The sequence below is a fragment of the Primulina huaijiensis genome, chromosome 6 (assembly GCF_012295235.1).
Source record: "Primulina huaijiensis isolate GDHJ02 chromosome 6, ASM1229523v2, whole genome shotgun sequence".
Classification (NCBI taxonomy): Eukaryota; Viridiplantae; Streptophyta; class Magnoliopsida; order Lamiales; family Gesneriaceae; genus Primulina; species Primulina huaijiensis.
In genome coordinates, this window is record NC_133311.1 from 21,007,849 (window position 1) to 21,034,070 (window position 26,222).

At 33.6% G+C, this 26,222-nt stretch overlaps 3 protein-coding genes across 7 annotated transcripts; 2 read left to right on the forward strand and 1 right to left on the reverse strand.

Moving 5' to 3' along the window:
• Window positions 1–892: 892 nt before the first annotated feature.
• On the reverse strand, window positions 893–4,588 carry LOC140978497 (ER lumen protein-retaining receptor A-like). Of its 2 annotated transcripts, none has more exons than XM_073443603.1 (6): window positions 4,382–4,588; window positions 2,948–3,213; window positions 2,102–2,217; window positions 1,747–1,820; window positions 1,607–1,670; window positions 893–1,515 (listed from the first exon to the last, which is right to left on the reverse strand). In XM_073443603.1, exons 1-6 carry the CDS (start codon window positions 4,470–4,472, stop codon window positions 1,479–1,481), a joined length of 648 nt encoding a protein of 215 aa, XP_073299704.1. In that variant the 5' UTR covers window positions 4,473–4,588; the 3' UTR covers window positions 893–1,478. The 2 variants fall into 2 exon arrangements, with proteins under 2 accessions (XP_073299704.1, XP_073299705.1); XM_073443604.1 differs by lacking the exon at window positions 4,382–4,588 and adding an exon at window positions 3,566–3,971.
• A 3,541-nt stretch (window positions 4,589–8,129) lies between these two features.
• Window positions 8,130–13,887, forward strand: LOC140978200 (serine/threonine-protein kinase 12-like). Of its 2 annotated transcripts, XM_073443054.1 has the most exons (13): window positions 8,130–8,615; window positions 8,713–9,129; window positions 9,438–9,512; window positions 9,651–9,752; window positions 9,974–10,056; window positions 10,130–10,250; window positions 10,560–10,639; window positions 11,225–11,287; window positions 11,395–11,513; window positions 11,782–11,867; window positions 12,603–12,724; window positions 12,928–13,039; window positions 13,560–13,887. In XM_073443054.1, exons 2-13 carry the CDS (start codon window positions 8,797–8,799, stop codon window positions 13,656–13,658), a joined length of 1,395 nt encoding a protein of 464 aa, XP_073299155.1. In that variant the 5' UTR covers window positions 8,130–8,615; window positions 8,713–8,796; the 3' UTR covers window positions 13,659–13,887. The 2 variants fall into 2 exon arrangements, with proteins under 2 accessions (XP_073299155.1, XP_073299154.1); XM_073443053.1 differs by having other exon boundaries at window positions 8,130–9,129.
• A 5,458-nt stretch (window positions 13,888–19,345) lies between these two features.
• On the forward strand, window positions 19,346–24,522 carry LOC140978831 (floral homeotic protein AGAMOUS-like). 3 transcript variants are annotated; one of them, XM_073444060.1, is made up of 8 exons: window positions 19,346–19,594; window positions 19,875–20,114; window positions 23,061–23,204; window positions 23,283–23,382; window positions 23,512–23,553; window positions 23,629–23,673; window positions 23,812–23,990; window positions 24,298–24,522. In XM_073444060.1, the coding sequence occupies exons 2-8, from the start codon at window positions 19,885–19,887 to the stop codon at window positions 24,299–24,301; spliced, it is 744 nt and encodes a 247-aa protein (XP_073300161.1). In that variant the 5' UTR covers window positions 19,346–19,594; window positions 19,875–19,884; the 3' UTR covers window positions 24,302–24,522. The 3 variants fall into 3 exon arrangements, with proteins under 3 accessions (XP_073300161.1, XP_073300162.1, XP_073300163.1); XM_073444061.1 differs by having other exon boundaries at window positions 23,632–23,673; XM_073444062.1 differs by lacking the exon at window positions 24,298–24,522 and having other exon boundaries at window positions 23,632–23,673; window positions 23,812–23,994.
• Window positions 24,523–26,222: the final 1,700 nt, after the last annotated feature.

Sequence of the window (26,222 nt, forward strand, 5' to 3'; positions counted from 1 at the left end):
CCATTTGATACGCACAGTAAACTAACCAAACTTTATTTATACACGTGGTATTCATAATTTTTCTGTGGCCCATTTGTGATCATGAATAAGGACTAGTAGATACAAATTTAGGATAACACTCTAAAACTAACATCTCATTAACTGAATTTTGGTTGTGGGGGGACGACCATCATCAACCTTGGGTTGAAGTATCTGAACATCTCGCAATAGTAAGATTTTTTAGGATGAAGGCCCTTCGGTTGCAGTATCGTTTTACAAGATCAAGATTTTTGTGCTCAAATGCTTCTACCTTCACTTTCCAGCAGCATCTATTAGTTTTCTAAGTTAGCAAGTGCATGTTTTTCATTGTTTTGGACAAGTTTGATGTTTTACTGTTACTTTTGTAGATATAGTTATGTCTCATTTTATTTGCTCATATATGTCTGGTGTATTTGTACTTGAACACTTTTGATCTATGATTTTATTTTTACTGGAAAAAAAACATTAAACATTGCAACATAAGGTACCTGAAAAACCCAGTTGGATCCGAATTAAACCGCTTGAAGTGAGTCACCGACTCCTTCCATAAATTACTCAGCACTTTGGTCGTTGGGTTGGGCATTGTACGATGTAAAATGTGATATCTAACAATATTCTATACAAATGTAACAAAAGGTGTTTAAATTGGACTTTGACCTCTATCGAGTACCCAATTACCCGTCACTACTAAATTTTTGTACATCTGAGTTTACTAATAATAAACCAAAATATTATTTTTTTGGCATTTTCAGGATCAATTCTGAAACTGTGTTACTGGTACATGGATTAATTTTTATTTGAGTACATAAACGTCTTACAGAATATAAATGAAAATTTGAAATTAAATTGATCAGAATATTTTGCTGGAAAGAAATTAACATGTAACATAATTAGTTATAACTATTATAATATACGAAAAAAAATTTATTTACCTTCTTACCTGTCATTGGGGAAGTGAATATCCTATTTAAAGGTGGTTTAATAAATATAGATATTGGTTTAATTTCTCGTACATCTCTTGGAGCATGCTTCTTCAGATAATAGTACTTGGTTCAACTACTGACTACTTAAACAGAACGATTCCAACTGTGTCCATCCACAAAATCTTAATACGTTTGTAACCATCACCAAAATTTCCTCTGCATGCTAAAATCATACTTGATCTGTCAAAAGAGACAAACTATATGTGTGAAGTTACAAATATGAGCAGATCTCGAACCAGGTCCAGAATTTACATGTATAGAACGAACATAGCTTTTTAAGTATGTCACAGGCTGCAGGTAGTAGCAAGCTGGGAACCTAATTCTCCCAAATAAATATGGGAAGACGTGATTCGACTCGACTCTGTCATAAGTGAGGCTCATTTCAACAATAACTTGCTACAGATGTGTAAACTATGCTACGACAGTACGAATAGCAGATTCAGTTGTATCTGTGTACCATATGCAATATTTTTTGTATCAGGCTGGCAACTTCAGTTTCACTTTGTTTTTCCAGCTGCAATAACGTGGTAAAATTTCTTTAACGATGGGAATAATTCAGATACTTATGAGGCCGGAGAGCTATATTTTCAAGAGGGGGTCCTCACCTGATGAAGTAATAGTAGAAAAAGTCTGCATACAGAGCTGTTTGGAGAAGCCCAGAGACGCAGGCTGGCAAAAGAAGAAAGATTGTTAATAATCAGAGCAAATAAAAAACTCATCCAACAGTTTTATAACCGTGACTTACAAATCCATCGAGTGAAATGCTGCTCTGTGAAGTAGCGGTATACCCAGTTCAGGATGTAGAATGCTCGATAGGCACTGTGCAGCAAAAAGATGGGAGGGTTTCAGCCAGTTAACATTGCAAAAATGTGATCTATTTGATCCGTAAATTTAAGAAAACAGGCAAAACACATGAGAGAATAAGTAGCGCATGATGCCTCAGCAGATGAAATTACATGATTCAACAATCGAAAGTCCGCAGGCAGGTAGTATTGGGAAAATTTAGCAAACACAGCTCTTGCCGGTATGTATTTTTTAGACAAAAAATATTTTGAAGTTTAAATTTTCCAGCAACCAGTAAAATAGAAAATTGAAATTACCCGAGAAAGAAAACATATTGTCCAGCCAGATTGTCCACATTTCCACTTCTTTGCAAGAGAACCAATTGTGGTAGAATTGCAACAGCCTCCAAGTAAATCGAAAATGCCCAAAATATCTGGAATATGTTTAATCAAAATTAACAATTAACATCAAACCACAATCACAAAAGCAACAAATGCAAACAAAAACAGCTAGTTCACCAATTTCAAAAAATGGCTGATTGACTCAACACAGCAAAGATAAATATCCAGCAGCACACTTAATGAGACCCATTGAAAGCCTTCCACCAAGGTCATGTCATCCCAAGGGAAATAAATTCTCGTGATGCCATGTGAAAGAGGACAAATACTTCATGTCCCAAAGTAATAAATAATAAATGTTAGCTACAACCACCAAACTCAAAGTACCTAGAGTCAAGAGGGATTGTGTCGATATAACAACAACCTGATGTATGTTTTTTGCTCAAGTACAGCGACATGACATCTGGCTACTCAGCAACTAATGAAAAGTAACATATTTATATTTTCAAAAAATTAAACTTTCAACACCATTTTTCAGCTAAGCAGAGTGAAAATCTCAAACCATCATCAAAGACCAAAGATTTTCTCTGATCTATGAAATTGTCGGGTTGAGCATGACATTTTGGCAACCAATTTCAATGGCAGAAGTGGACAAGTGCGAAATCAAGGATCAGAAGACATAAATTTAGAGTTCTCAAAGACGTAGACATAGCACATTAAGGCACTTAATACAAAGCATATGCTAAATACCACAATCTGTAAATGTTATTTACTTCAAACAGCATCAACTAATCAAGATCTGAAACAAAAAGGAGATGATCTGACCTCTTGAAATGTGAACTTCTCATGAACAAGAAGTGCCAAGAGAAAACAGAATACTAGTAGTAAATCATGCCTAAAGGTGTCAAGCTCACGGTCATAGGAACGCCGCACAACGCGGTGAAACCGCATGCAATATACTATGGCCAAAGAGCTTCCCACAAACACCAACTTCATCAGAGTGTTGTACACTGAAATAAAGTCAGTAAACAAATCCAGATACCGAGCCAAGAACACAATTGTATACAGTTCCTGCGTCCTCAATGAAATCCCTGAAAGCATAAATGACCATTAGTTTCACACCATCTAATATTAAAGATAAGTACTACCAAAGTCAGAATATACAATATATCACAATTTAATGTTTCACCAGTTCAAGGAACATATGCACACTATATAACTGTGACAGCATGCGTTGTTTCTTACCGTAAGGACATCTATACACGTAAATATCACAAAACCGATGACAAAAATGTGATCTTTAGTTTTTTACTTGGGATGGGGATTTAGGGCAAGATTTATTTTATTTTTTAATGTAACCCATAAACTACCAACATTTTTTATCGAGAGACACGCTCAACTGACAGTATTTCACAACACCATATGAGGAATAGAAAAAATCACCTCTCGTAACCGATTCTTGATCACATCACAGGCAAGACAGAATTGAATCGCGCTAATACTTGTGTTAATGGACAACATGACAGTCACTTAGCATTACAAACAGTAATAAGGCCAGTCAATAAGTACTGCTCGATGGAAGGAGATACATCAATACGAGTGAGGAAGAAATATCTTTTTTTTTTTTTTTTGACAGCAGGAAGAAATATCTTTGGACACGGAAAGAAATCATAAATTATTGGTGTATGCCGTATGCGTAGACATAATACAGAGTTAAAGACTACTCGATAAAACAAAATGAGAGAAAAATATGTAATTGAGAGTAAAAATAATAATGAAAAAACAGCGGGAAAAAACTCTATAAAAATCCAGATTTTTCCCACAGCAAGAAAAATGAGAACCTCGTCCTAAATACCTAAATACAAAAAAATTGATTAAAAATGCCTAATAAAAAAAAAAACTCCTGGCAATTTTAAAACCCTACCAGTTATTTTCTTATCTAATCCTACTTAACTGTAGGTCTTTTTTTAAAAAAAATAAATAAAATGGTTGACCAACTACATTTTCGTAAATATCCCAACCCTACCACTCCATACCGTACGCATAAGAATTAAGAAGTAACAGAATAGGTAAGCACTGCCATATAAATTATAATCCTCGCAAAGCATAGACGCATCACCAGGAAGCGAAACCAAAATTCATCACCGCATTGCCAATCAATCAATCAACTCGTAATAGCTAGAATACAAACCCTAATACATGAACTCGTTTACCAATCAAATTGCGCCAACAACAAAGAACTCGAGCGGAAATACCAACCTGAGCACGATTTGGTGACATAAATTTTAAGGAGGAGGACCAAAATACTTATCAAATGCGTCATGTCACCAGCAAATCTAAACACATTCATGGCTGCAAAATCTCCAGTGAACCCGACAATCACGTAAGGTTTCCTCTTTCCTTCGCTGTGTAGAATCAGAAAATGGGAGAAATTCCAAGTTGATCGGCCGAGTTGAGAATAGGTTAAACCATAAATAAATGCAAAAATGAATTATTATTTATTAAATTAAAATATATGGGATGGGAGCTGACGTGGAAGTCCGAAATCACTTTAAGGGCTTGAGTCCACAAAAACGAACCACGTTTTCCCCAAATCGGCATTATTTATTTTATTTTATTATTACACGACACGACATTTATATTGTGTTTCGAATGTGATGTCACTTAACATACATCCCGTCGATTTCACTAACATTTTTTTTATAATATTGTTTCTATATTTTTCATCCGACACTATCAATAAAAAATATTATTTTATATTAAAAATATTATTTTTTATTTTATATATTAATCAGATTGATCCATCTTACAAATATAAAATGTAGATATGTGAAATGATATTACATTAAATCTACTCTTTGAAATTACAATAAATGAGCCAACTTATTAGGACTAACACCGAGTTCTATTGTGAAATTTATAAATCTAGCTTCGGGAAAAAAAAATGCAGTATTATTCACATAGAACTAACGTTTGGATTTATTTGGTCAACAATATATCTAATAGTCGGTCACACTTTTATATATTATATTTTGTCTTATATTTATTATTATTTTATCTTATAAATTAATTTGTGATAAAATAAAAAAAGAGAAGAAAAAGAGGGTGGAGAGATGGATAATATCATATAATATATGTAAAAGTAAAAAAAAAAATAGAGAAATGAAAGCTATTAATTAATCCTTCAAAGAACACCGCCGATCCCCCTAAATCCATGATGGTCTCTTATCAAATCTCACTTCGCCTTCCCTAAAATTCTCGGTTGTGCCAGCATCGAATTGAAAGAGCATAAACACTGTTCTCCGTAAGCAAGCATATGTTCTGTTTTCTAACAAGGAGGCACCTTTACCTTTTTTTTTTTAGTAAAAACACACAAAAAATCGAATCTTTGAAATATATATGAATATGGAGTAATAACTACGCACCTTTGTTCTCTTACTTCTGAAAGCTTGGGCCAACGTCGCTTTCAGGGAGACTGCATTGAATTTTCCTTGAGAAAACGTGAATCAACCTACTGAAATTCCAGTCATTTGATAATTACAAACAAATCCTACACCGATTTATATATGTTACTGGCCTTTCGCTGCTTTTTTCTTCGAGTTGCTTTTCCAACTTTTACCTGGATTCAGGAATATGTAGCTATTCCTGTTTATATGAGATGCACTGAAAGACAATGGTCACACATCGTTTCACGCATTCTAGAATTTATTTGAGCACGTTAATGACCCCTTTGAGTATTTGCAACGTATTTGTAAAATTCTCGGTCGTGTTAGTCATCGGCGGCGATTTTCCCGTCGAGATAACTGTCGTTGGTGGGGTTTCCTTTACCGGGGGGTCTGTCAAATGCTTCACTTTTGATTCGGAAAATTCAGGTGATTTCTGGGATGGTGGATGCTGTTCACGACGCGTTCTTGCAAGTGAATCCCACGATACGTTTATGCTTGAAGGAGTTGTACCTGTTTCTTTACCGGGCGAAAATCTTGCTTGATTATGTCAAAGGTTCGAGTAAGTGGTGGCTGTTGCTTCAGAACCACTCGATTTCGGATCATTTTAATGATTTGAACCAGGAAATATCTGTCCTTTAGGATGTTTTCCCTCTTACAGAATGTAAGTTACCTGTGGATGTCAAAAAACAAATCGAATTGTTAAGAAAACAATCGAGAAAGTCAAGATTGACCACTGATAGCCATGATGATTTGTTAAGGTCGAAATTTTATTATTTCTTGAATGCATTTGAAGAGGGGAGGATTCACCATAGCAATGATTTGTACTCCTTTTTCGTAGAAAAGATTATGATTCGCAATGTAAGAAGTTGTAGAGTTGAGATTGAGTTCTTGGAGGAGCAGATTGTTAATCACGGCGGGAATATCGAACCTACGAATTCCTTTCTTAATGGATTAGTTAGGAAAAGAGAAGAAGATAGATGAGAGAAAATGTATTGTGGGAAATATTAAATCTTTCGTATATTTCCTTGAGTGAATACAAGAGTCTTTATATGATGTAAATAAATGAAATGAAAAATAAAAGATAAAAGCAATTTGTTACAACAATCTAACGGAAGAGTATTCTATTATCTTCCAGAAGCATCCAAGGTGTGATCCTCTACAACCATGTGCATCATGTGGTGCATGATGTATGAATCACTTGACTTCCCCCCGCAAGCTCAGGTGGGGATTTAAACCAAGGCAGAGCTTGAGTCTTAATCGATGAAAGGCAGCTGAGGATAACTGTTTAGTTAAAATGTCGGCTGCTTGATCAATCGAGGGAACATGTTGGACACTTAGATTTTCAGAGAGAACTTTTTCTCTTACAAAATAAAGATTCAGTTCAATATATTTAGGTTTAGAATGTAACACTGGATTTGCACTCAGAGAGATGGTGCTGAGGTTGTCACACCATAAGAGAGGAGATTTGGATAGTGGAATATGTAACTCAGTGAGCAAAGACCGAAGCCCGATCAATTCTGAAGTGGCATTTGCTGAGCTACGATATTCAGCCTGGAGACAACAGGTTGTTTCTTAGAGCACCAAACAATTGGAGAGCCTCATAGAAACAAACAAAAACCTGAGGCAGAGCAACGATCATCCGGATAATCAGCCCAATCCACATCACAATACCCATGAAGAGATAGGGGTGCAGAGGCAGTAAGTTGAAGACCGAAATTCATCGTGCCATTTAAGTAGCGAAAGATTCGTTTGACTATCTTCCAGTTAGATGAAGAGGAGCTTGCATGAATTGGCACACCTTGTTCACACTATAGGCGATATCGAGGCGTGTGATGGTCAAATACTGTAGAGTACCTACTATACTCCTATAGAGTGTTACATCATCAAATGTATCCCCTTCTTGTGAAGATAGTTTTAGACCGGAGACCATGGGAGTGGGAAGAGGCTTCACGTTATCCATCTTGGTTCGAGCAAATAAGTCATGAATATACTTAGTTTGATACAAACATAATGTATCCTTCGTCAGGAGACCTCAACGCCCAAAAAATAAGAAAGATCACCCAAATGCTTTAGAGAGAATTGCGCATGCAGTTGTGAAATAAGGTCCTTGATTTTCGATATATCATTACCTATTATAATAATATCATCAACATAGACAAGAATATAAATCACGCAAGATGATGTAGCCTTGATAAACAGAGATGCATCTGCCTTGGATTGAACAAAACTTTTGGACCTAAGAGCAACTTTAAGTTTATCAAACCAAGCACGTGGTGCTTGTTTAAGGCCGTAGATGGCTTTATGGAGACGGCACACAAGTGGCAACCCGGATTGTAGACGTTCGAATCCAAGAGGTTGCTGCATAAAATTGGTTTCTTGAAGAGACCCATTAAGAAAAGTATTGTTGACATCGAGTTGTTGTAACGATCATCCTTTAGATAGAGCAATAGCAAGAACCACCCGAATTGTTGTTGTAGTCTTTAGCCACAAGACGGGCTTTATGTCCAGCCACGTAACCATCAGTATTCATATATTTCACTCTCGAATTTGTCAACGTCTACCTGTTCCACAAATGTACACGCGCCATCCTTCACCGCGTAAATTCCACTCTCCTTCCTTATATTCGAATTTGTCAACGTCTACCTGTTCTCCTCAATATTCGTAAAGCTGCCACTAGTTCATTATATACACACGAATAATGAATAGTAAAAGCACTTCGAAATTGTTGCTTAATTCTTGTCTGTAATTATCCACCTAAATTTTTCCTTTCGAAAGCTTCCCTACATCATAATTTAGGATTCAATCATGAATTATCTCTGATTTTCGATTTCAACTGTTAGATTCCAAAAATATAGGGTGGGTTTGAATTTTCTTTCAGTAATTCAACTATCTTTGAATTCTTAGGGTTGAAACTCGAATACTTCAACTTTTATTGGCGGATTATTGGGTTTTGTTCTTTTCTTGAGCAGTTTTTTCTTTGATATTGACTTTTGATTCTGTTTCGCGTTATACAGCCTTCCTTCTAGGCATTTGAATGCAAATACGGCGTGAGCTACATTTTCTTGAAAATTTTATTGATTCCAGTTGTTAAAAGACTCGGTGCTTAATATCTTATGTAACGTTCTTCTTGATTGCAATTTACAGATCTGATTCCGTATTGATTGTGACTGATATTGCCTCGATAATTGAAAATTCTTGTGAAGAGGAATTCTTGATCGGATTTTTCCAATGGAATCCGGTATGCCTGTCAGATTTACACTGTTGAAGCAGTCGTCCATGGCTCCAGAGCGGGACTCCGAGAGCCTGGACGACATGGATGGTGAGCATCAATTTGGAGATGTGAGTGACATTGATCCTGGGTTGAGGCTGATGTTCTTGGCAAACGAGGGTGAATTAGAAGGAATGAAGGAGCTTTTAGATTCTGGTGCAGATGTTAATTTCAGAGATATCGATTATCGGACTGCTCTTCATGTTGCTGCTTGCCAGGGAAACCATGACGTTGCCAAGTTGTTGATTGAAAACGGGGCGGAGTTAGACCTTAAAGATAGATGGGGAAGCACGGTATGGTTTGACTCTGAGACTATACAAGTTTAATTTGTTCATTGAGTAAAAAAGGTTTCTATTATGGAACTTGTTCCTTGCTTTTTATTCTTGGTTTACTATTTCCTTTAACTCTTGTAAATTATTAGTAATTTAAAGTTCGTCAGTCTCATTGTATTTTCTATGTATATATGTCTCTGAAGATTCTTGAGTAATGCACCTTGTACAAGATGGAAATGTCCTAGTCCTCAAGTGTAGACTTGCGAAATCTTTGGGGGTATATTTACAATTCTCTATCTCAATTATGCCTCCTATTCTCGTTTGAACAGCCTCTTGCAGATGCAACACATTATAAGAGTTATGGTGTGATCAATCTGTTGGAGAAATATGGCGCTAAGCGTTTGGTAAGCGGCTTTGTTTTTTATTTTATTTTTGGTTACAACGTTTTTCGTGTATCAAGAATTTTTTGGAACTGGTAGCTGGTTTTTTCTCTTTAGTGGCCTTTGTCCTTTGGGGTTAATTGCTTTCTGTGTTTTCATCAGATGGCTCCTGCTCCAATGCATGTTCAAAATGCTCGTGAGGTACCAGAATACGAGATTAATCCAAGAGAACTCGATTTCTCGAACAGTATTAAAATAACCAAGGTATTTGGTTAACTCTGGCACATTGCTTATTAGAACAGCAATTTTCTTTCACGATCGAATTCTTGATAAACAAGCTGACGACAAGCCTCACTATTTGGAAATCTAACATTCAATTGGTTGAAATTCATGAGATATTATTCAAACGGCGAATAAGATTTGTCAATTTGATAGTAGTTAAATTTGACATAGTTTTTATTCACTCTTTTGATGGAATATTTTAGGGAACCTTCAGAATAGCTTCGTGGGGTGGAACACAAGTTGCTGTTAAACCATTTTGGGAGGGTATTGCTGATGAAGATAAAGTGTGAGTTCCTTGATAGTTTGCATGGTATTTTAATTTTTCAACTTCACACGTTCTAAACTACTGGAATTTCCAGGCGGGCATTTAGAGATGAGCTTGCGTTGCTTCAGAAAATAAGACATCCAAATGTTGTTCAATTTCTTGGTGCCGTGACACAAAGTAGTCCTATGATGATTGTTACTGAATACTTACCAAAGGTTTTCCTGAGAAACTGTTTTAAATACTTCAGTGAATTGAACTCTTCTGATCTTTTTTCCTTGCTAACTTTTCGCATGAACTCATTTGTTCTGAAGTTTATTTGTTACTTGTTTTGAATTTCTTATACAAGCATAATATATTGCTTGTTATGTTGAAATATACTCTGTCTCTCAAAAGTTTTTTCTGGTTTAGCAATGTTTTGTTTTGTTTCCTCTTCTTCTATTTGAAATGGTTTATACTGTATTAGACATGTAGTTAGATGATTAATTTAATATTGGGCCTTATCTTCCTTATATATGTATTTTCAGGGTGACCTTCATGAGTATTTGAAAAGAAAAGGAGCTCTTAAACCTGTAGCAGCTCTAAGATTTGCTATGGACATTGCAAGGTTTAATATTTTTTCAAGTTTTTTTTATAACGTGTTTTCTTACAGACTTCTGAGATTCAAAAGTATTTAGACATGCTGCTGATTCTCATCTCATCTCTTTTACACGGAAAGAAGTTGAGAACTCCGGTTATTTATCTTTTTCGTTTCAATCTCTTATCACTTAGGATAATGATTGTTACTGTCACATGAATAGTTTTTCATAGAAATAAACTAAATTAGACTGCAGATTTGACATTTAGAAAATTTTATTCCTGTATTGCTAACATTTTGTCATAAGAAACCTCAGAACAATTAATGAAAATTGAAAGGAAAATAATAGACTAGAACACAATTTTACTGAGAAAAATGTTCTTAAATCAAAATGGGAAAACCATAGCCGCACAAAGAAATCATCATTATTTGGAATCTTATGCGACAATTACAAGAGATATTCAATACACACATGCACGACACAAAGAATTATAGGGCTCACGAAAATGCCCCAAATTAACTCTTATCAACGGGGTACGTTGTGTTGATGCTAACTTCCTTACTCACTATAATAATTTAGGACGTCACTTTTGTCTTGCAAATTTTGGTATGCAGGGGAATGAACTATCTACATGAACATAAACCTGAAGCAATTATTCATCGTGATCTTGAGCCTTCGTAAGTTTTTTTTTTTTGCTAGAATTCTAGGGTGATTGTTGAAATAGTTCCATTATGTTGTTCTAATTTCTCAAAGAATTTACTCTTATTTTTTCACTACAAATCAGAAATATCTTGAGGGATGATTCTGGAAATCTGAAAGTTGCAGACTTCGGCGTTAGCAAGCTTCTAGAAGTTGCCAACAGAGTTAAAGAAGATAGGCCTCTTAGTTGTCAGGATACTTCTTGTGAGTTTGCGACTCTGAAGATTCTTTCTTGCAAAAAATACTTGAGGGTTAGGACATTATAATTTGGAAATATCTAGTCCGCATAGGATTCATTTTGGTCATCGGTTCCACTCCTGGAAGGACCTTGTGGAACAAGATTCCATCCTCATTTATATATGCATATAAATATCTAGTAATTTTTCACTTAGAACTGAATGATTCTTTAACCTTTAGAAGTACATAAGTAAATAAATGACTGCTTCTGTGAATATTATTCCTGTGTTGCCAGGTCGGTATGTGGCTCCCGAAGTTTTCAAAAATGAGGAATACGATACCAAAGTGGATGTTTTCTCATTCGCTTTGATTCTACAAGAGGTGATGTACCTAAACGCTTGAACATGTTAGGTTAGAAAGGCATTTCCGTTTATTTGCATGGCCCGAACAAGTTTTTCAATTCAGCTATGCGCTGAGTTTCCCACTTATATATCGAAGTTGTTGATGATAGTAGCATCGTATATATCAAACAATATACAGGGTACTAGAGAAAAAAGCAGAATTTAATTAGCATGCATGTAGAAATATACAGTACTAGAGAAAAAAGCAGAATTTAATTAGGATGCATGTAGAAATATACATGCAGATTCTGTTTGGAACTTAATTGGATCACGATTGATTGATTCATAGCAGATATACTTGAATCAAGCAAAATATTCATTTATAATAGTTCTATAGTTCCTTGTGTTTCTTTTAACTCTTCACTAAAGTAGCCTTGGAGTGTCTCATCGGTATTTGGAGACCATATCAAGAATTCAGATACTAGAGTTGATTTACTTTTTAATACGGTACATATTTGACGAATTTCAAATTTAAATTAATCCTGGCATCATACCGTTTATTTGGTGGACAGGTGGGATCTTTTCCATTATGCACCTGTAATTTGCTTTTGTATCATAAGTTGTCTTATTTGTTAATGTACTGCATCTATTATCACATGACTCGATTTAACAAGAAACATAATGTATGCTTATTGTTAAGCAAGTGTCACTTTGACAAACTACGTCTTCTATACCAGCTTTCCATTAACTCGTCTTTCTGATGTGCTAAACTTAGATGATTGAAGGCCACCGACCGTTATACGCAAAGGAAGACTATGAAGTTCCCGAATCTTATGCTGCAAAAGAACGGCCACCTTTTAGAGCCTCAGCAAAGTTATATGCACATGGATTGAAGGAGTAAGTACTCAGGATTTCTTAAGTTATGCAAATGTTTTCTTGCACACCTATCATGGAGAAATGATACAGCTCATTGTTCTTTCTCATTGTTTAGTTTTTATATCACTTGATTGTATTTCATACTCACGTCATATTCTTACCTTCAGTCCAAACATTTATGCCAATTCAAACTTGTTTTTGGCTTGCTTTTTCTACTCTTACAGGTTGATTGAGCGGTGTTGGAGCGAAAATCCAGCTGATAGACCAACATTCAAGCAAATAATCCCAAAGCTTGAATCCATCTACAACAGATTTGGCCACAGAAGCCGTTGGAAGGTCGGTTTTTCTACTTCCTTTCTCTCTCTCTCTCTCCATATTATCTCCCTTCCTTTTCACACGCCTTGTGTTCATGTGAGTGGGATGCGTATCTAATATTGTTAAGATAAAATTATTTACCACTTTTGATAAATTAGTTAAACTATTTTATAACACGGTGTCAGAGCCTAAAGGTCACTTGTTCAAAACCCTTTGATTCGAACACCACCACCCCCACACACACTGCGTTCATTTGAATGCCTTGTATGTTAACACCTGCAGATATATATATATACGATTTTCGACTTACACATGAGGCAGTATTTTTAAAGTGAAAAATTATTGTTTAGCCATCTCTCATTAGATCAAGCTTTTTGAAAAACGATGACTTACTGTACTTGCAAGCGTATGCAACATCATTAAGACAAGAACGAGCTTTATTATATTGAGCAGATTGAATGTGGCCTTTCTTGTCGACTTGTCGTTATAGAAATTATTTTCCTTGTTTCAAATTTTTGAATATGATGGAATGCATGTACAGGTTAGATCATTGAAATGCTTTCAGAATCCTGACTGGAAGAAGGACCCTTCAAGTTTAAGTAGCCAAACTAGTTCGCCCCGATCCACGGGGAGAAATTAGATAGTGCAGCAACAATAGGTCGTGCAAAAACATTCGTTTTGGAGAATATTTGGTTTAATTTTAATGTATTTTGAATGGATAAATAGTATTTGTAATCCCCATCATTTATTATCATTAGGATGTGATAAGTCCTTTCTCTTGTGCTTTGAAGAAAATGTTGATAATTGTACACAATTGTCACAAACCAAACATATTTAACGTACATTATGTGAGAGTTTGAGGATTTGAATTGCAATTTTCGTCTTTTGTTTAAGAGAAATGTTAAATTTAACTATTTCTCTTAAGATTTGATTTCAGGTTTGTATAAATATAGAATTCGATTTAAAAGTTATTTGTTTAAAATAACGTAACAAAGAGAGGAAGAAGGAAGAGAGAATATCAAGAAATTGAAAAATGAATTCTTGAACTCTCAAGCATGGGCCCTCGGGTGTCATGTACTTGTACTTTGTTAAGTGATAGATATTGTATTAGAAAATTATATTTTTGGTAACTTAATTTATATTTTTGGCAATTTTATTATGCCATGAGTCAATTTTACTGTACTAAGACTGCAAATTGACTCGTAACATGACTAGAATTGAAAAATATGCAAATTAAAAAACTAAAAATATAAATTTTCTGATATTGTATTGTTGTTTCATATGATATAATCTAACCTGAGCTCACTTATCAGATATATATTTATAGCCGAAATTGAGATTAAATTCTCTCTTCCAATTTCGTCGATAGAATATAAATTAAATATAACAATACACCCATAATATAGATTACAATCAACCAAATTAAAGCATTTTTACACTCAACTTCCTAGACCTAATCGAATTGTTTTCGAAATTGAGAGTAAGAATATTCCATCTTTTGTCCAAAAAAATATAGGATGCTTCTCAAATTCTTTATATTTCTGCATTAATAGTCATAGCATGCGTTCGAGACATTATTTAAAATAAATAAATAAAAAATTTCAACACTTTCCCTCAATAAAAGAGATTCCCAAATCAAAATTAATGGAAGAGAGCTCCTCTAGGAAATAACAATTCTTTTTGTTTGCCTTATATAGTTAAAATTCAGTATATCAGGACCGCAACTACAACATAAAAGATGTTTAAAGATAAACAACTAGGCATGCATGGATGGTTATAAAGTCCGAACAAAGTACTTGGAATATAGAGTGAGTCTCATGTGAGACCGTCTCACGGATATTAATCTGTGAGACGGGTCAACCCTACCCATATTCACAATAAAAAGTAATACTCTTAGCATAAAAAGTAATACTATTTCATGGATGACCCAAATAAAAGATTCGTCTCACAAATACGACCCGTGAGACCATCTCACACAAGTTTTTGCCTGGAATATATACCACAAACACTAATATGAGACGATACGGTAAATCGAAAAAAATGATAACATAGTCGGTGTTCGATTCAAATTCTTGTAAAACTCGAACCAGACACAAAATGAAATAAATATGTTGAATATCATCATTCACGTCGATTATAAAAGATTTTCAGAGAAATGTCGAAAGGTAAATTAGAATTAAAAAATAAAAAAAAAAAACCATTATCATTTGTTGAAGTAATCATGGATTGTTCCAAATAAATCCAAACCTTACATTCTTGATTATTGTTTGGATACTATTTCTGTTAAATTTCTCAATCAAGCGTGGACGCCAATGGGTAAAATTTAATACGCGAAATTGATTATGGGCCATTCATTAATTACGTTAGGTCTTTGAATTGAATTCTTTCATATCTCAACATCAATAAGAATCCAGTCCAGATATATTTAATATAGAACTAAATTATTTAGTTTCTAATTGTGTTTCATAATTAATTTTCATAAATATATTATACGTATGCACTATCATTTAATTCAAGAAAAATTACAAAGTTGGTTTTATATTTTTGACTTTTTGTGGTACAAATTTCAATTTTAGTCATGTATATATCATTTTCGGTAATTTTATTTTTTCTTTTTTTGTAAGAGTGGTGATGTGACACTGCACACCTCGTCCCATGTCAACGTCACGTGGAAAAATGATCAAAATTACAAAAAACCAAAAGATGACATACATATAAAATGATATTCGATAACATAAAAGATCAAAATTACAATTTTTATGTGTGTTCATGGATCGAACACTCAGTATATATAATTTGTTTGGCACACTATAAATGAAGATTAAGCCATCTCCAAAATCAAACTTTTTGACAAAGTTGCACGTAAAAATAATTAGGAGTAGGGAGGGGGATGGATCCAACTATCATTCCTACCTGAGTATGTAGGTCGGTCCCCTTCTTTGAAAGAATATTGTTTCTAAAATGACTTTAGGGCATGCACTTTTTATATGATTCAATTTCCATCAAACTATTTGGAAGCTTTCACTATTGCTTTTGGTGTACGTTGTATTGTGTTATAATGTTATAAGGAATCTCAAAACCATCGATGAAATAATTAGTTGGGAGTATGAATACGACACCCCACGCGTTTAAAGAAAAATGAAATTAATAATGTATAAGGTTCCCAATATCCTTCTATTTTATTTCACAAATAATGGTGGGAAATTTATTTTATTTTTCACTAACTTGTCTTATTTTGAGTTTTGGTTCACTAAGTGATACCCCATGGATATGCCCACTACCCCTGGCCCATCCCTAACTCAAATGGAAGACAGGCACATCAAGAGCCCATGTATTCTTCTATAAATACCAGGTTTGAGCGTATGATAATTCATTCACTATATTATTTTTCAGCAGCACTCTTAGCTGCTCTCACTTCATATCCTCAGTCTCTGACTTGACCCTCCCGGCCTCCTTCTTATTCGTGATTTAAGGCTCAGGACAATTTCAAAACCTGCGTCTGGACTAGTGACACTCGTCGGAATCGGACCCTAAATTTCCCGTGAGTATCACTAAGTATTCACGTTTAGTTTTTGTGAAGTGACTTTGATTTTTTTTTTTTTTAAATTTTTTTTACTTTTGCATTTTAGTCATTTCGTCGTAGTGCTGACATGCACCAGAAAATAAAGATGTGATGTCAGAAAAATATTAACGATAAGTTGACACAAAATGTCAGCAGTTAGATCAACACCCACCAGGAATTAAAATTTAGTTCATCAAATCCAAAATTCGACAAGTTAATCGACTAAAATCCAAAATTCGGTACAAAACAAAAAGTTGTTTTCCAATAATAGGTGCGTATATATATTATCCTCTCTAGTTTTTATCCTGTTATTCGCAATCCATAAATACTTTAATAAATGGAATATAAAATGTGTTTTTCAAATCCATCACAATTGCGGTTATATCCACATAAGTTAATAAAAGAGTGAATTTAAAATTCACCAAACATAAATTCATCAATGCAATCAAATAGATTTGAAATTCGTGGCTTCATTTGGGAGAGGTTTATGCGAGTTGCGAGTCCACTACAAAGTGAGGTGGCTCAAATAAATATCTTGATGTGTTTCTCATACCTATTTCCTATAATAACAATTACATTGAGGATATTTTCAGAAAGTTGTTTCTTTTCTTAACATAATTAGAAGAAAATCAATTGACGCCTTTCATCTGTGAAGTGGAACATTATCTATATTAGTGATCTTTTTGCAAGCATTGAGTATTTTATACAATTGGAATAATTATTTAAATACGACAATTTTTGTTATTTTAAAATTAATGATTTTTATTTAATTTAAAAAATTAAAATATAGATAAAGATCAGATTGTAAGATTTAAAAAGATGTTATTTTAGGAAGGGTCATCAACAATGAGAGTATAATTATAATTTTAACAGTACTTTACAAAATCAATTAAAAATTTGTTAGTACGTATAACTTAATAAGAACCTCAACTATAATCTAACATCAAAGAAATTTTTTCTCCTATTTTTTGCCTAAAATTGAGGGAGGATATACATGTTTTAATCTCTCCATTAATGTGGAAAATGAAAGTGAAACATATGTAACAATGCTTGTGTACTCTTTTATATCAATTTTGTTCTTATGTCATAAATCCTCATTTTTAAAAAAAGTTCAGGTTGAAAAATAATATGTGGTATTTTAATATTTAATAAGTCTTTTGTGAGACGATGATCAATGTTTTTTTCCATGAGGCGAATCGACTCGATCCATATTTGGAATAAAAAATAATATTTTTGACTTAAAAAGTACTAATAATTTTTCATGGGTCGAGTCGGATATCTGTTTCACAAAATTGACTCGTGAGACCGTCTCATAAGAGTTTTTATGTTAAATTAATACTTAAATTCTTAAACAAGATATATATGTATAATTTTAATAACCTCGTCTAAAATAGGCAATCACTATTTATATCATACACACTGGTTAAATTTTACAATATCGTTATCTAGTTAACCTATTATTATAAAATATTTCTGAACATAATACATATAATGAATATAAAAGTTGAATTCTAAACACAACATATATAATCAGAAGCCACAAACAAATTTGGTACAAACAATAATTTTAGTTATCAAAACAACGAGTTATCATAATAACGTGAAAGGGTTTTGGTAGGTAATATATCGTAGGATGACCAATCTTTCAAGAAAAATGATAATTCATATTTTGCATGACAATATCCAAACCAATCCCCAAGAAATGAGCCAGAGTCACCTTGCTAGCTAGGTCAACTCAAATCACGTCTTAGTTAAAGTTATATTGAAAAACAAAAACAAAAAAAAAAAAGTAAAATCGAGCAAATTCCGCAGATGAGATGCTAGCATAAGGGTTACAGCCATCTAATAGTCTACTTTTAATTTGATCATGTGAGGTTCGTATATTTCTACGAACCTCGCATGTCCAAATCAATTTTGAACAATTGGATTTAGCATTAGAGTACGACCATTATGCTAACATAAACTGATCAACCGAGTAGGGTGAACAAATACATCACAAAGACAAACAAAACTCATCTAGAAAAAGGTATATCGATTAATGGTAAAGTTCAGTCATATATAAATACAGAAGAGGGAAAATCGTAAAATCGATCACATAAGTTAGCTTAATTGTAATTTTGATAATCTATATAATCAAACTTCAGTCTTAATTTAATAATTTTGTTTTTTCAATTTTTTCAGTCAAAGTATTGATATGGTACTAGATATTACTGATGTGGTGTCATATCATTGAAAAAAGTTTTTTTTTTAAAAAAAAAACAAATTTATTGGGCTGAGAATGAAATTTAGAGGACCAAAGCGACAATTATATTAGACATCACGACACGAGAAACATATTTACTTTTAGAATCCCATGGTTACCGTGGAGTGGTAAACTTCTCATTCAATATAGCAAAAGAAATGGTGTCACCGTATGTTACATATCCGTAGCATAGATAAGATGTATTTTGGAAAACCCAACCGCGCGTTAAGTACCATTTGTGTGTGTTCAGTATTTAGCAGATATTCACCTGTAATAAACATTGAATGTAAATTACAATTGTATTTTACTTTTTGAAGTTCTCTAGGGCCATTTTCTGTGAAAGTAGGAAAGAAAATGTGGCCAAATTATTAGCTCCCCGGAGGAGTAACTGTGTCATACACACTCGGCCGGGATAGAACTAAAAAAAGTGAGCGAAGAAGGAAAAAAAATGAGTAAATGGATTTTTATTTTTATTCAAACAATTTTCTTATGTTCTTGTTCCGATCGACCACGAGACGACTATATACGAAGAAAAATATCACAGAAATTAATTAGTATGCATGAATTTTTGCAGGGATACAAAATACAATTAAGTAAAAAGAATTTAGCTGTGCTAACAACAGAGATCAAGTTATCTATTATTATCATGGCATTACGAGTCAACTTCACTTTATAAATACACAACTCCTAACATTTTTCTGTATCGGTTCCTTACATCACACAGAAATTTAATTCGTCTTCTGCTCTCAAGAAACCTTCAACCCGTTATCAGGTTAGTGCGGCCGCAAATAATCTTACAAATTAAGAAGTGTATATATACATACATGTATGTATATATATATCCTGTATGTATATATATATCCTGTGCTAGCTAGCTGTCACATATACATGATAACACAATTCTTGATGAAGTATTAATTTAAAGCTTAATTTTTGGTAATCATTTGATGTTTCTGGAATCCAAATTACAAAGGGTGAAAAGTTTGATTCGGATTTTTTTTATTTATTTTAGTTATGTCAAGAATCACAAACTGATGTTACTTTTGCTGCAGAAATTAATCGATGGAATTCCACAATGACCAAGCAAGGGATTTGTCTCCCCAGAGGAAGATTGCGAGGGGGAAGATCGAGATCAAGCGGATCGAAAACACGACAAATCGGCAGGTGACCTTCTGTAAACGCCGCAACGGTCTGCTGAAGAAGGCCTATGAATTATCGGTGCTTTGTGATGCTGAGGTTGCTCTGATTGTCTTCTCCAACCGAGGCCGTCTCTACGAGTATTCAAACAACAGGTAAACATACAAATTTTGTGTGGCAAAAAAGGTCGAACTTGTAAAGCAAACGATGAAAAAGGGTTCAACTAATTTTTAGCTATCTTGGGGGATCTGGGCTGGTTTCACTTCTCTTGAAACTGCTCTGGAGGCGCTTGTCTTTATGTTTTGCTTTTTTTCCCTTCTTGTTTTTTTCTGTAAGGAAACGATGGATCTTGGATGCTTCTTTCTCTCATTTTCTCGTGTCCAACAAAAAGGGGAACTTAGATAAATTTGTGACCTCCTCTATTTGAGATCTTGCTAAACCAAATTTTGGGGAAGATTTTGATACCATGGACATAATCATGTTACGTACAGTGAAAATATTTAGCTTTTTTTTCTTGACATAGATTTGTTTGTCTTTCTTTGTTTTCCTAATTTGTTCATTTCACTGAGCTTTACGAGGGTTTCTTTTTAATGCATAGATCTCTTGCAAAAGATAAATGCATAGTTGTTGTCAGCAAGAAATGGAAAATTTGAAGCCATACATTAATACAAAAAAAAAAATATTTGAGATCAGCTCTCAAATTACATTTGCTGCCAAGTTTTCTTCATCTCAAAGGCTATGGGAGGACTATTTTCAAGTTGTCAAGCTCTCATTTGCCGATCCATTGAATCATTCTTTAATAGCAAGTCAGTTTTTAGCATCAGCAAGGTAAAGAAAAAGGACTCTGCGAGAAAAGATGTCAACAGTCCTATTACATCACTCATTAGGGTTTCTTTTTCTTTTAAATTTGGAGAGGTTTATTAGGTTTTTCAAAATCTCGAGTAATAACCAAGATTGAGCTCAAATTCAATATGTCTACTTTACACCTATCATTCATGATTTCTCTAGCTACAAATTACTCATCCAAGCCCAAGCACAGCTTTTGGACATAAATTATATAAACTCATATGACATGGGTCTTTCTTGTCTTTTTTCACATACCCGGAAACCTAATCTGCGACTGCGAGAGGGGGTCTTACTAGTTAGCACAGATCATTACTTCAGCAACTCAATCTCAGAAAACTTTAGCATGAATCCAACCCAATTTACTTTTTACTTTTGGTTTATTTTCTTGTTCTTGGAATCTAACCATAGGTATCCTTTTTTAGTTAGAACCGAAAGTCGAAGTAGATAAATTTATCTCAGTTACAAGAATCTTTGGTCACGTCACACTCGATTTTCTTGTTCTTAATTTCTGACCAAATGCAGTTTTAATATGTCATGATACTAGATTTTTTTATCTCAAATTTTTTCTGCGACGGGTGAAACTTTAATTACTGAACCCGTTTTCTTTATGCCATCTCAGCTTAAGGCTTTCACTAAGCTTCTGAAAACTTTGTAACCAAAAGAGGAAAGAAGTAAATGAACGGAACTGAAGCAAGATAGCTAACCAATGAGAATGCCTGCCTTTAAGTTCTGAATATATACGTACAAACATATATATCTTTTAGAATATATATGCGTGTGTGTGTGTGTGTGTGTGTGTGTGTGTCACAAACACAGAGATACGTAGGGTACGGCTTCTGCCAGCCAATAGTTTTTTTTGGTTTTCTTCCTGTGCTAGCTTGTTGGTGAGAATCAACTTGAATAATTTACAATATATTCTGGGAAAATAAAGTGCTGTTAGAAAAGAAATGTTAGATGTAATAGGCATTACTTCCCACTTTTTATTGTTATAAGGTCATGGCTTAGTTTGATGGATTTTAAAATATATTAATTCTGAATGATTTAAAAAATTTAAATTTTGAAAATAAGAATTGGAAATTTAGTTTTTCAAAAATTTTCAAATAATCACATAATTAGAATATTTGAACGAATACTGTTGGGGTGTTTGTAAGAAAGTGCAAGTTCATGTTCTAGATAGGTCTAGTTCATGAACAGATATTGGTGTTTTTACTTTCAGTCATTCTATTTAACCAAGAATATTCACATCAAATCCCAAAAAGTGATATATATATATACAACAAATATCAACATAGTTCATATATGTCAGAAACATAACAGAAGTACTTATTGTATTTGACACTTATCTTAATTATCAAGTACAAATATTATAATTATAAATTAAAATACAAAGAAAGTAAGTGTGAAATTCATTAAATATAGAGGATGTGAATGCAAAAAACGAAAACATAGTTTTTGATCTCACGAAAACATAGTTCTTGATAGCATAAATTTAACAATAGGACAGATTTGTGCTTTAATAGAAACGACTCTATATATTTACTCGTGAAATCTACTCAACGCATGATTGTTTTTATAGACTAGAAGTTTAAGGTGGTGGGGCTCAGAATTTTGTTTATGCCTGTAAAATAATACTGACCTCATCTGTGCATATACTGATATCTATGCTTATATGTGTGGTAAATTTCAGTAATATTTGTATTATAAATAAGTAGAGTTTATATGTAGATATAATATACATGATATAATATGAGCGCTTTACTTACCACCACAGTACTAAAAATTTAAAATATATATAGAAATATGAGCCAATCAATATAGAAGATCGAGAGCCAGCTTGGCAATGGCAGCCAATCAGTGCCTCGATGGAATTAAGGTAGCAGAAAGTAAGGAGTGAGCTAGCTGTCTGTTGTGTTGGGTTCAATTCATTAAATCATGTCACATTAGACATTTTGAATGGACTGCAGAATCAATCTGAACGAATTTCAACACTCCCTTTTGGATTGTTGTTCATGTTTTTTCCCCATTGGTTTTTGTTCATTGTACAAAAGGCTATTCTTCCCCCATAAAATCATGAGTTAAAAAAAAAAATTCGGAAGAGATATTGTTGAGTTTATTTGTACAAAACGTCGAGATATTAGAGACTGCAACGAGAATTGAAACTCAAGTTTCTTGAAAAATGAGTACTATGATCTCAAAATTAGCTTGTTGTATAATGACCATAAACACAAGGACTTGAATTTATCCGACTGGTGCAGTGTGAAAACGACCATTGAAAGGTACAAGAAAGCATCCTCAGATTCCTCAAACAATGGGTGTGTTGCTGAAGCCAACACTCAGTATTACCAGCAAGAAGCGTCAAAACTGCGTGCACAGATCAGTAATTTGCAGAACCATAACAGGTGATGAACAGTTAAAGCATAAATGCATGCCTTTCCCAATAATTATTTCATTTGGACCATATTCATATTTTGATTCAGGAACATGATTGGTGAGTCTTTAGGAGGTTTAACCCTGAGGGAGCTCAAGAATCTGGAGACTAAGGTTGAAAGAGGCATTAGCAGAATTCGATCCAAAAAGGTTGATCGGAGAATATATGAATACGAATGAAGATATAATTTATTTATTTTCAAATTTAAATCAATTTCTGAATGGATGATGATGAATATTTGTTGTTAATATAATGTGTCCTCCGTCAATTTGTTGCAGAATGAGCTGCTTTTTTCTGAAATTGAATACATGCAGAAGAGGGTAAGTAAGTGATCATGTATATTTTTCTGTTGCTAACATGTACATTTGAATTCTTAGCTTGCTGATGATTTGCAGCAGGAGGTCGACTTACATCACAATAACCAGTACCTTCGAGCAAAGGTACATTAATATATAACATCATATCCATTTGTAGCTAATGTTTTGGAGATGAATTGGTGTGTTTTCGCATAAGTGACCGGATCATAATTGTATGTACATGGGATTGACTCACATTTGGTTTTTGGATGAACTGTAAAGATAGCTGAAACTGAGAGAGCCCAACAACAGCACATGAATTTGTTGCCTGCAAGTGCTTCTGATTATGATCAACTCGTTCCGCCCCAGACATTTGATGCTCGAAGCTACCTTCAAGTCAATGAATTGCAACAAAATAATGATCATTACCCTCGTCAAGACCCACCATCTCTGCAGTTAGTGTAAGTATTCACCGTGTTTCAACATAACACATATTTGCACAATACGTGAATATCTAAACGCCATTATTTGTAGTGAAAGAAAGCAGGGTTGTGCTTATATATACACATATTCTTCGAATTTAAAGAAGCCCGTTTCCCGAACAAATCAAGTACTTGATTGTTTTCTGGGGTAAAAGCTTCCTCAGAGTTGGATGGACTTCTCAAACTCGTTTAAGTTGAATATATTTTTGGATTCAAATACACATGCTATTATTTGAACGAAGAAGATAAAAAAATGTAATAACAATTTTCTTTTATTTTCCGACAGCTGATGGGGTAACAGAAGCCATGGTATTTCTCATGTTCCTGTTTCTTGCAAGGTATTTCTGGCTTTTAGGTGAATTAAGAAGATGAGCAGATATCAAATTGAATATGATCAGAGTCGTATCATGTTAACTGAGTAAGTGTAGCTTTTTATATAAATATTTTATCTATGTTATCATGATACTACGAAACAGATCGATATTGTCTATTTTATCAGTACTTTGTTGTATTGTTGGATCTTGTTTCTACCTATGATGAATAAGATTGACATGTTTCAAGTGTTATTTGACTCAGAATGTGTCTATTATCTCAAATTCAATAAAATCTAATTGTGTAATAAGGATTCATGACCAAAAAAAGGTGTCAAAAGTTATCACAAACACAAGAATTAGTTTCACGTGATATTTACACAATAATCAAAACTAGATGATCAACTAGTAGAAATTTATTTACCTTTACTTGGTCGGAATATTGTTCCGGCGAGTGCTGGCGGGCGGTGATGTAGACAGTTGCTGCTGACTCCGATTGAGTAGATGCAATTGTGGGCGACAGTACTGTTCTTGTAGTTAAATACTTGTCTCGTGAAATCGATTCTTGCACCATATGGTTAGTTATTCGTGTTTTTACCAACAGTTATTTTTATTAATGGTTTATTACTCTTGGCTATCCGCATCTTCAAAGCCCATTAGCTCCGCTGCACGTGGCCAGATTAAATTAATGTACCACTAAATGCTAAAGTTAATTTGGAAAACTTAGTAATTGTCGTCCCCACGTTGATTCTAAGATCAAGACATGTTAGCAAAAAAATGTCAAGGCCGTTAATTTTTTGTTAAATTAATATTTTTGATCTTGTTTAGAATATATGAATAAAGATATATTTTCACAAACAAAGTTACTGGCGGGGAAAGGATCAACTAATCTTACAAACGACTCTAATATTTTGTTATTTCTTTTGTGATGTTTAGTTTACTAATTTTTATCTTTAATTTTATTTCTTATTTTTATCTTAAGAATTAGGTAAATATACATACATATATTCATCGAAATAATTCAAAAAATTATAATTGTAGGTGGTAACTTGATATTTGGTTGGGTATGAATATTCGATCATCCATCGAGTATGTGGACGAAGAAAAGTAAATAGGGTATGAGATGGATATGAAGTGAATATAATAAATGAGGATGATGACCGAAGATATGAAATCATACCTGAATCTGACTTACTGTCAATCTGTTATCCATACTCCTTCTCATATAAGCTTATGTGTGTTTTCACACAGATTAAAGAAATTATTGAAAAAATAAATTTTACCCAAAAAATTCATTTTACCGTTGTTTAATAAATGTTTTAATAGTATTAAAAATTTATTGGAATTAATTAATTTATTTACTTATGAGTGTATGTTTGTGAAATTATGGTAAATATGGAAATTGTTCTATATATATATAGGACAAATGAAAAATATTAAATACGAAAACTTGACAATATATTTGGGACGTGCGAAAAAGAAAATTCAGTCTAAATAGATGAGACAAATGAACTCTTAGATTCAAAATCACATATAGACATTACACATGTGTCATGTGTGTATGTATAATTTATGTTTCGTGTGAGATTCATTAAATTAAATGATCGTACGTACTATACTCAGCATATTACGGAGGTTTCAATTTTTTCGATGTCGCATATGTTCTATAGCAAAAGTACTAGAGAAATTTTTTAATAAGATAATCATAAACTATCAATTTTTTTTTAAATCTAAAAATCATTGTGACCCTGGGTCAATGAGAGCATAAAGTTATTATTGTTGTCAAGAAGTTGCATGAACATGGAACGACTCTTAGCATATTCAGAGTTTTCTCCATCTTACGAAATAGAGAAAACTCTAAATAATATAGATACAAATGTAATACATATGATCAGAATCA